General features: G+C 39.2%; 1 protein-coding gene across 2 annotated transcripts; it reads left to right on the top strand.

Annotated features, from left to right (window-relative positions):
• Positions 1-4,594: 4,594 nt before the first annotated feature.
• On the top strand, positions 4,595-10,724 carry ttc22 (tetratricopeptide repeat domain 22). 2 transcript variants are annotated; one of them, XM_083940489.1, is made up of 9 exons: positions 4,595-4,633; positions 4,713-5,002; positions 6,020-6,320; positions 6,837-6,892; positions 6,963-7,078; positions 7,853-7,971; positions 8,958-9,068; positions 9,394-9,546; positions 9,625-10,724. In XM_083940489.1, the coding sequence occupies exons 2-9, from the start codon at positions 4,740-4,742 to the stop codon at positions 10,159-10,161; spliced, it is 1,656 nt and encodes a 551-aa protein (XP_083796615.1). In that variant the 5' UTR covers positions 4,595-4,633; positions 4,713-4,739; the 3' UTR covers positions 10,162-10,724. The 2 variants fall into 2 exon arrangements, with proteins under 2 accessions (XP_083796615.1, XP_083796614.1); XM_083940488.1 differs by having other exon boundaries at positions 8,907-9,068.
• Positions 10,725-10,867: the final 143 nt, after the last annotated feature.

Raw genomic sequence — 10,867 nt, 5'->3', positions numbered from 1 at the left:
TTTATACTAATATAATAGTATAAACTAAGATGATGACCGATACTAAGTAACTTAGAAATGAATATCAGTCTGGATTAACGCATGACTTAAATATCCTCAGTTGCTGCTGGTTTTGATTAAAACCTACTACAATTTATGGTAAGTGGATGGTAAAATAATTTAAAGTGTGTTTTGGCTGGAGAGGCCGCTATGTGGTGTTAACCGCACGCAAGTGCCCAGAATGTGGGAAATCAACAATATGCATGCTCAAAACCTTCCCATGTGAGGCTGCATGTTGCCCCCGCTGCAATTTGATTGGCTGTTTTCCGAGTAGTGATGTCATTGCTGGCTCATTGTTGGTCAAACAGACGAGGTGTAGATTAGCTTTCTGGAAAATTTGGGAAAAGTACATTATGCCAATTTTTGAAAATGTGTAATGCTTGTGATGACAATGCTGCTGCTCTAATCATTAACAGACTTGCCTTCATAACGTTACCAGTTAAAGCTAAATGTCATCAACTCAGATTATCGGGAAAAAGAAAGGTTTTCATTCTGTTCTGTAAAACAAGACGTTCTACTGGCAATATTTAATATTTTACTAACACTTAATTCCAGCAGTGTTCAATTTCAGTCTTCAATCATAAACTCAAAGCTGGTGTCAGATGATTTCACTGAGAATCTATTTAGATGCAGCAGAGTCCCTGTGGGGTGGAGGGTCTAATCAGTGTAATGAAATATGAAAGATGTCTGTGTTACTAAAACCTATCACACTACTCTCAATAGACTTACACACACACACTCACACACACACACACACACACACACACACACACACACACACACACACACACACACACACACAGACACACACACACACACACACCCACACACATATACACGCACGCACGTGTCTGTGGCTTTACATGACAAAGTTCTCCCAGCCTGCACAGACTCAATCGATGCATATTTTCCTGAGCAGGCCTGGACCCCCTCACGAAGAACCATGAGCACTTTGACTGTCATAATACATCAGGTTAAAAGCTTGTTAGGAGACTTGTGGGTACATATTGTATTGGTAATGGTTCTGGGCAAAATATTTTCCTTATGGCTTAATAGGAAGCACAATTAAAAATCAAATTAAATTAAATTCTGGAGACTGTTTTATTCACAAGTGCTAAGTAACAAAGACACATGGCTAACAAGGTATTTAAATAAATTTTTAGGCATTATGGAATAGAACTATAGCCCATGTGAAAAAGAGAAAGAGAGACATCATAAAAAGGAATACTATTAGTCTATTGTTCAATTTGTTCTGCTAAGATTTTCTGAATAGGTTGCATGCCAACGTATACATCTACACTAGAGGCAGTACAAAAAGACATTCAGTGGTGTAATCTGCAGTCAGACATGGCCTCTGGAGAGCTGAAGAGTTGCTTTTCACTGTGGACTCTCACTCAGGTTATCAGGGAGAAGCTGACCAAGAACGAAAATACACTCATAGTCAACGGTGATGAGATGGCTGAGTGTGTCTAAGGGGAATACGGGATGAAGGCGGAGTCTGCAGTGAAAATGGGGGATGGATGTATGCATTTAATAACAATACTTAAAAAAGCAGGATTCAGGATTTGAAGTGGATTAGAGCTGTCCCTCTAGAGTGAGGTTTCAGTCTGAGATGAGAACATACAATATAATACATACTTAATCCCCAAATCCATCCATTCTTAAATATGTTTTCGACCAAACAAAACATTGAATGTGCATCAAAGGCATTAACAACTGAGGAGAGCTCAGTGTAAAGAGAATAGGTATAAAGTCTAGATTAATAAGGCTTTCCTGTGATCCTATGATCCTTTGTATTCCGTGTCACATCCCATGAGGGGCCCCAAATTTCCCGACTATACTCCTGTCAATGTAAATGTAACGTCTCCTCGGAGAAGGATTTGAGAGAACTTTGATGCTGAGATGTTGCTGACTTTGTTCTTGTTCATACATATAAGGCATGCAGTCTTTCCATTCTCATCCCTGATTGTCTGTATATTATTCTTTATCACTTATACACTGTCCTTTGTGCCAGAAATGAAGACAGACAACAAAACAATTAAGCGGGTTTACAAGGGGTTAGTTTGAACGCAAAAAAAGGACCTTTATGAGTATGTGGGACACATATCCTAATCCTACTTCCCAGGGGAGTACTGTTAAGGCTATAGGGATTATTAGGGTTAGGTCAACATCTTACCCATAATACCTTTTTTTCTCTTGGCTGCAGGGATGTAAAATATATGCAAAGAGACACAAACAAGCATCTGTAATCACTACGTAACCATGCAATCAACCCAGTATCCATGATTGCCACCATGGCAACAGTTGTTGAGTGGAGAACATTTTCAGATTTCTGTACTCCCACATGGTTAAAATGGAAAAGGCTACCCACGAGGAGGCAATTCTGCTTTACAAAATACACATTATGCAACACACTTCAACACTAACTCTATCTAAGGTGTTTCATGGGTTGAATAGGTGGTTCAGCACTGTTCAGACCTGATTGAGGCATTTGTGTGTGGGTTTACGTGTTCTCTCTATATTTGTGTAGGTTTCTCCAGGTGATCCAGCTTCTAACCACAATCTGCATTGTATTTGATATTTTTATAAGTACACCTATCACTGACCTGTGTGCTGTTGATCCACTGCAGCCAGCCCGCATCCCTCCAACCTGTGCCCTCGTAGAACTCAGGACTGTTGTGAACAGCTATTGGACTCTTAAAGTCCCCCTTTCATTTAATAACGCATTTTCCTTATTGTTACTTCATCTTTATGTTTGACCTTGTCTGTGCTGGTTGTGACACACATTTATCTGGTGAAGAGGGAACGTTTCTGTGCGCTCATGTATGTTTAATATCAGTTTAAGACTAACACAGATAAACATGATTGTGTGACATTTTCAATAAAAACGTGTCTTAAACATGTCTTGAGGGGACCTTTCAGTTTATTATTTTTTGTTATTTCAACATGTTTGTGACAATGTAAGATAATAGGACTGATTACTTTGTACTTTCTATTACGTTTTTCCTTGTATGGCAATGCTCTAGTCACATTTTAATGCCTACCAACAGCTCTTCCCCGGACTTACCTCTTTGGATGTATTGGTATTGATTTATAGGCTACCAGTTATTTGCACTTACTGTAATCCTCAACTTTTTTTGTAACTGATTTTTTGCCCCCTACAGCTGTCAAAGGAGGACTGATCTCTCTTTGAGTTATTGGTCAAATGATTTCTTATGTGTTGAAACTTTGTGGAGTTTTTCCCTGTCTTGTTGGAGAACCTGCTTGGGAACCACTTTTGATGAGCGCCTGTTAAGTCCATCAAGACAATGCATGTGCTAGTGGGTTTTAAACACTTAACACCCTTTCCCTTTTGTTCCACTGGTTTATTTTAATGCAACTTTACCCTCTGGTGGAAGAGTTTGGATTTGTATGCAAAAGCATTCCAATACAAAAATGTGCTTATCATGTCTGCCTGGTTTGATACTTGCAGGATAATGAGGATTCACTGTCAATGTTTGCTTTTGTTGAACTATTTGCAAAGTTTCTGCATATCTCCTTTAGGTGTTTACATGTTCAGTCGACAACTCAGCATACAGCTGTATGTTTTTCTATGAGTTTAGATTAGATAAGATTATTTTTTGTTAGGTGCAAGTACTGAGACAGAATTGCAGTGTAGCACCTAACCGGAAGTGTAAAAAGAATTAAAGTGAAGAGTAATGTACATGCGCAGGTGCAATAAATAGTAAGGGGTAGTTAAGAATATCATATACTGCTGGTATGAACAGTATGAACAATGTAATATGAATGCATTAAGATATTTATGGATGGAAATGTGCAGCTGTTATTTAGAATTAACTCTTTCTCATGAATTAAATGAAAGGTAATTTAAAGTAGTAGTCACATGAAGTTTAACTGAGTTTCCTTTAGTTTCCCTCTTGGTCACACTGATCCTGATGGTTCACATTCCTCTGATGTCTACAGCTGACACAGGCGGGGGAAGAGGGGCTGACTTAAACATTCTCCAAAACAAGACTTCAAAATAATTTTTTTTACAAAACTCAAGACATAAATAATATCACCCTGTCAGAATGGACTTTAAGGAATGTCAGTTAGTACTTCGGCCAAAGAGCTTAATAAGAAAAGAGTGACAAAGATCAAAACCAAGTGATGCACTCTTTATTTTAAAAAATAAATCATAATAGAGACAATTACTAAGGTGACTTTATTTAGCACATTTCAGCAACAAGGCGATTCAAGTGCTTCACATAAAACATGAAAGAGCAATTAATAAACATTTAAAAACAACCATTAAAGATAATACGAAATAAAATCAACCTAAAAAAAGAATAAGACAGGTATAAGATAAAAGAATAAAAGGTACAGTACAGTATAAGAAATGAACAACTATTAGAAAGACTGCTAGATATGGAAAAGAATCAAAAGGGGGAGTTGTGTGTGGGAAAAAATATATATCCATATTTATATACTATCTCCCCCTAGCTATTCCACTCCCTAGTCACTCCCGAGCCCAACCTGTTCAACCTGTCTGTACCTTTCTGTCAGGTGTGTGTTCTGTCGCAGTAGAACTGAACTATCAGCTGAGGAGAACGAGGTATTTTCCTTTGTATGATCTTAGATAAGAAAAACAGAAAAGCAGTATTTTTATTGTATTTCTTGTCTTTTTCAAATAGCTAGTGGAGAAGCAGGAGCAGGAGGCCATGGAGGCAGACAGCACAGAGGACATCGAGTCTCTCATTGAGGATATGGACTACATCCCAGGTCACTTCCACCTGGACCTCAACCTCAACTGTGATCCTGTTGGGCCTGTGAAGCTGAGACTCAGGGACACTTACTTAAAACAGGAGAGCCTTCGAGGAGAGCTGGAGGCAGAAGCTGGATATCTACAGTACGCTGTCCGGAATTTGCTGGGTCTGCTGGCTTTTCACCTGGAACACTTGGACACAGCTGAGGAAATCTTCAGGTGAGAGACACTGGTATTGTTTTACGTTGCAAGTCTGTGTGTGTGTGTCATCATGGCAAAATGGGGTCCTGGAGACACCTACTGTAATAGGCAACACAAAGGCAGTTTTGAGTGTTTTGCTAGGTGTTTGTCAGGTGTTTTTGTGTCCGTCTTTCTGTCTGTCTTTCTTTCTGGGGACAGATTTTGTCATCTGTGAAAGATACAGTTAGCAAAAATGACAGATGTGTAGTTGAGATAAAAATGAAGGCTGATTTCGAAAATCAAATTGCTTGGTTGGCCTAGACAAGTAATATCAACAAGCATGATCATCATATATGACTTGCTCCAGTAAGATTAACATGTTAATCTATTTATTTCATGTTGCTGCTCTCTGTAGATATGACTATGTTGTATGTGTGTAATTATTGCTATAGAAATGCTCACTGAATGCACCAAGTCGTGGAGGTGAGATTTTACAGTAAGGGCCAAACGAGAAGTGACATTAGAAGAGACAACTGCTAAATTAGAGTCATATTTAACCACTTCTGCTTCAACCATAAAACACCTGTCACCAATTAGGAAAGCACATTGCTATCATCATATAAGTAACAACTTTGTTCAGCTTGTTTTCTGTGACATCAAATAGTTAGCAAGCTAGCTAACTAGCCAGCCTGCCTGCTGGTTGGTTTCATGCTGCACTGGCGACAGAAAATGAGCTGAACACCGGGCTGGGTGGGTTTGTGGACCCACTGCCGCCGGGTCTAACAGTCCCTCCTCCTCACTCCCATCAGCCTACCTTTTGTAGCGGGTGTATATTTTGCTTTCAGAGCTAAATGCCATGGCAGCATTATAACACATGGAGACATGAATATGTACCAAAATTAATGGAAATCCATCTTCTGGTGGCACTGGCAAAAAAGTTAGGGGATCACCAGAATATAATCAGTCGTTTTTATGATTAAAGTTTTTTTTTTTCAATTAGAACATATATGGGGATGTTTTTTTTAACTCCACTGTGTCTGTATCTTGGCCTTTTAGAAGCATTTGTAAAGAAGACCCTGGTAACCTCAATGCCTGGGCCAACTTGGGATATGTGTATGACAAGCTGCGGAGAGAGCTGGAAGCAGGGGAGTGTGTGGAAAAAGTGTCCCATCTTATGGGGTTAGATGGTGGAGAGGCCTCTCAGGAAGAGACCAGGCTCCTTGCAGCTCGCTGCCTGGCTGAGCAGGCTTACGTTTATCCCTACGATGTGGAGCTGGACAGTGAGGACGACCTGAGAGACAAACTGACAGCAGCATTGACACTTTACAACAGAGCCCTGGTCTATGGGGGTCAGCTGGTGAGATAAACACGATGATAATAAGAATGAAGCTGTGAATGGCTTTTCAAAAGCTTGGGAGTAGATGTTGAATTACATGTAAGGAGGAGCACTGGAACAATGACTACATGTATCATTCTGTGACTCATAACCTTCCAGCATCTCATTGGTTGGAATATTAATCATGCAATGTTGGTAATCATTAGATAGTGTTGCATTAATCCCTCCTCTGTGATTTATTTCAACTGCAAACCTTTACAGAAGTTCTAGGTGCTCATTATGGCATGGATATAAAACTAATATTCCACTCAAAATCAAGTCGTCGAGTTTTATTATTAAAATTCAAACCACAAGTCAGAGTCCTTAGCTTACTATTCTTAGTGCAAAATGGTGTTCCTTTTGGTGGAATAGCAATTATACACTATTGCAGGGCATATAGCTAAAGACGAAGAACTGAAGAAATAAGTATTCCTACACACTAAATGTCATTTTAGGCATAAAATACCTAAAGACTAAAAAATATTTTTTGTATTTCAGATATCAACGGAGGAAAAAAGAAGCTGGTATTTTAAAATGGCAACCATCTATATAAGGTACAAAACCATCAAAAGATAACCACTTGACCACTTGTGTAATTTATATTAAGTCATTTTCTCCTTGCAGACTGGACGACATAGTAAAGACCAAAGAGGATTCTGAATACTCGAGACTCTCTCACTACAATAAGGGCATGAAGCTTCTCAAAGAAACACTAGAATCAGATAAAACACAACACAAAGGTAAATACATTGTGTTTCTGTATGAAAACATCAACTCTGTTGTTCTTTTAGAGGCATTAGACAAGTGCGGCTAATAAAACCTGCCTGGTAAAAAACTAAACTCTACGCACTTAACATTGGATGTCACATAGACGTGCAGATCATGTCTATATTAGGTCTGTCGATCCATGGCCAGTTTTGGACATCTAGTCCACGTCAAAACTAGGTCCACTACTTGGACGTCCAAACATGATCCAATTTGGGTGTTTGACCTTTAAACTGGTTACATTTTTGGACGTCTATGAAAGGTGCAGGAAATCTACATGATGTTTTGTTATTTCACATTTTTCTGTTTTTCTTTAACTGGTTTGTTTTGAATAATCAAGTTATTTATTTATGCATATATGTATGTTTGCATTTATCTGTATTATTTAATTTTTTATTTGGAAATGCAATTTGTGTAAAATAATTTTTAATGTTAGCCTATCTACCTTATTATGTTAAGAACTCTCCGACAGTCAAATAATACAGAGCCAGAAAACAGTAGTCCAAAATTAGTCTAAATTTGATGTTGAAAAGACGTCCACAAATGACCACATTTTGAGTATAAATAGCCCTTATACGACCCAGCAGACGGCAACTTTGGACGCTTGGTAAACGTCAACGTTAAAAGACGTCGACTGGCGTTACAAAAGAACCCCTTCAGTGGACTGAAATTGGACTTCCAAAAATGACAGAAAATACGTCACTCCGACGTCACATTGAGCAGTGGGTGATTCTGATCTCTCCCCTCAGCTCTTGCCTGGTGTTATGTTGGCATCATGTTGGAGAGGAAGGAAGAGTTCACCACTGTGCCCATGTCTATACATGACTGTGGCTACTCAGCCTCTGATCCTCTATCCTGCTTTGGAACTGTAAGTTAAACCACGCATTTAGATCTCACAGCAAATATCAGGCGAGCTAAGATAGAAAAAGTGAGACCGACTATTTTACTTTCTAGAAGTGGTTAAACCTGATAAACATTTTCCTCTGGTTAAGACATGTTGCTTATCTAACTGCTACCAGCAGTTAACTTCAGTTGAACATTCTGTTCGAGCAGCAACTACTTCAGGCATAGTTCCATTTTATCAGATCTGTGACATGTTTATGCAACTATGGACCTTTTTAAAGATGTAAACATTCAAAACAGCCCTAGTTTATTTCCTTTTGAATGTATGTGAATGACATCAGCTGACAGGAAGTTACTAAGGGCTAAGGCTAATTCTATTGCGAGGCAACATTTGGTAGATGTCGCTGCATACATGAATAGTGAGGGCAGAAATAAGTTTGAGATTTAGTGGATGTTTTCAAAGGCTACAAAATGTTGTACTTAAATATGTCCAGAGTTGTTTGTTACTGTTTTAGGTTTTAGGTAGAAATGATGTATTGTATATCTTATGTGCATAACTAAACTTTAACTTACTTACCTATAATGAACCTAGCTCAGTTTATGTAGCCTAATTTGTGAAAGTTCCTACCTTTGTTGCACTCATGTAAGGAATCGGTTGGTGTGTGCCGATTTGATTAGAATCCCAGTTTAAAATAAATAAACATCTTTAATTAAAATTTATTTCCCATATAATATCACAGATTTTTTAACAATCCCTTACCTCTCTCATCAAAGAAGTGTCCTTCCCATGTTTAACACATTTGAATGAATCTTTGCATTGTGTCCATCCACGCCAAACTGAAATGCATAAAATTACAGAAGTAAGATCTGCTTCAACTATATGGTCAAGTAAGGTCAAGTCATTTAATAACATTTCTATTTTTCCACTGTAACATGCAATATAACTGTCTGTATCCTCAGGCCATAAACTTGGCCAGTGGTGATGCATTCACCCTGAACTTTCTGGCAAAGGTCTTCTTTTTGTTGGGCAAACATGAGATGGCCACAGGAATCTGCAACATGGCCCTAAACGTGCTCCCAGACCCAGAACTCAACTGGCAGGCCTACTGCACCCGTGCCAAGGTACTACAGATCTAGTCAGTGCCAAGTCAAAGCAAAACTCAGTCAGTTACCATGTGAAAATCCTTTAATGTTTGAAATTTGCATTAATTTAAAGTGGCTGAAAGATGCATAGAATTCCCATATCCATACAATTAGGTCTAACAGTTAAGCTGGTGTGAACTATAGATATTTTTGTAATGTATGTATTTATATTCAGTTTATATGGTAGAAGTGACATTTTATTCTCCGAACACTTACATAAAGTGATAATTTCCATACATTTGATAAAATAAGGTGGTAATAAAAATGTGTATAGCAAAGTGTTTATATATGTGTTCCTTTTCAGATCAATTTGATGCTCTACGTCAGGGACCTTGAGAAGGCAAAATATGGTCAAGGTGGGATCCCAGACCGTCAGAGGCTAACTGAGGCCAGAAAAGACTTGGACAAGGTCTTGACTGTACATCCGTGTCTGCGGACTCACCTGGACATGGCACAGGTAAAGACACAAAGTAATAATGAGCAAGATGGATTTTTTACGGCGACAGGGTATTCAGATTCATGCCTTTCATTTTAGGTATACTACTATATGGGTGTAGATGCACTCCAGGAGAGCCTTTTGGTGGATGAGGGAGCAGTGAACCGTGCGTTGGTGAGTCTGTCCCATGCCCTACAGTATGAGCTGGGTGACAGCCTGCCGGATCTCCACGTGCTCAGAGGACACTGCCTCCTGCTGAAGGGTGAGGAGCAGAACGCTGCAGACTGCTTCAAACAGGCTGTGGAGTTAGAGAGACCAGGAAGCACAGACACCACAGCCCTGCGCTGCCTCCTACAGGCCCTTTTGACTCTCTTCATGCTTGGAGGCCCTGACCCAAGCCTCGCCATCACTCAACTGGAGCTGTGGGTGCGAAAGGCAGAGGAGAGGTACCCTAAGGACATCGTAAAGTCCGAGCTGAGGTGCCTTTACAGGACTCACACAGCGGAGGTCACAGAGTTATCCAGGGCTCTGATCAAGACAGGCAGGTTAGACCTAGTGAGGAGGCTACTGGAAACAGTGGTGCCTAAACAACCGGTAAAGAAGAGCCTAAAGGCTAGGTCTTTCTCCTTTACATGAAACTAATATGTGACTTTGATAGACATACAGCCACATGACCTAACCAGACTACACGAAATTCTTGACAGCGTTTCACAGATACAATTGAACTTCAGTGGTGCAGTGTAATTAAGCTGTCTTAAGTGCGTTTTAAGCTACTGTTATTAACTTTTGGAGTTACAGTACAGTTGCAGTGTTAAAGCACATAATCATTCTTTTGAAGCTTGTTTTATGATGCAAAATATATTAAAAATGTTTGAGGTTTTGTATAAAACAAGATGGCTACAGCCTTTAAGATCATTGCTGAATTGAAGAGAAAGCGGTTTTGTGTATTTATGATAAAATGGCTGTGGTCAGAATGACCCACTGGCTCTTCCACAGTGGCCGTATAAATGACAAATGAGGAGATTCACACACAAGTAGTCTTATTGCTGCTTAGTAATATTTAAATCATGCCACACTACCTCTCCTTGAGTTGAATATTTCCATGCCGACCAGCACATGGGGTAGAGACCATTAAGATGTTTCCTGGTTTATGAAAGATTCTGTTTTTGGCTCTGAATAAAATACTAGTTTTTGAATCACTTGTTGTGTAAACATTGGTCTTGATTGATAGACAGGCTCTCGCAGTTGCCAGATCTCAACAGCAGAGGTAATAATGCTTCCAGCTTAATGCATTGATCTACAGTACATCTACAAAAAATGAAGTCATATCATTATTATTATT

Source organism: Echiichthys vipera (genome assembly GCF_963691815.1).
Source record: "Echiichthys vipera genome assembly, chromosome: 3".
Classification (NCBI taxonomy): Eukaryota; Metazoa; Chordata; class Actinopteri; order Perciformes; family Trachinidae; genus Echiichthys; species Echiichthys vipera.
The sequence above is the reverse complement of the archived record's forward strand: the minus strand, read 5'-3'. Positions and strand labels throughout refer to the sequence as shown.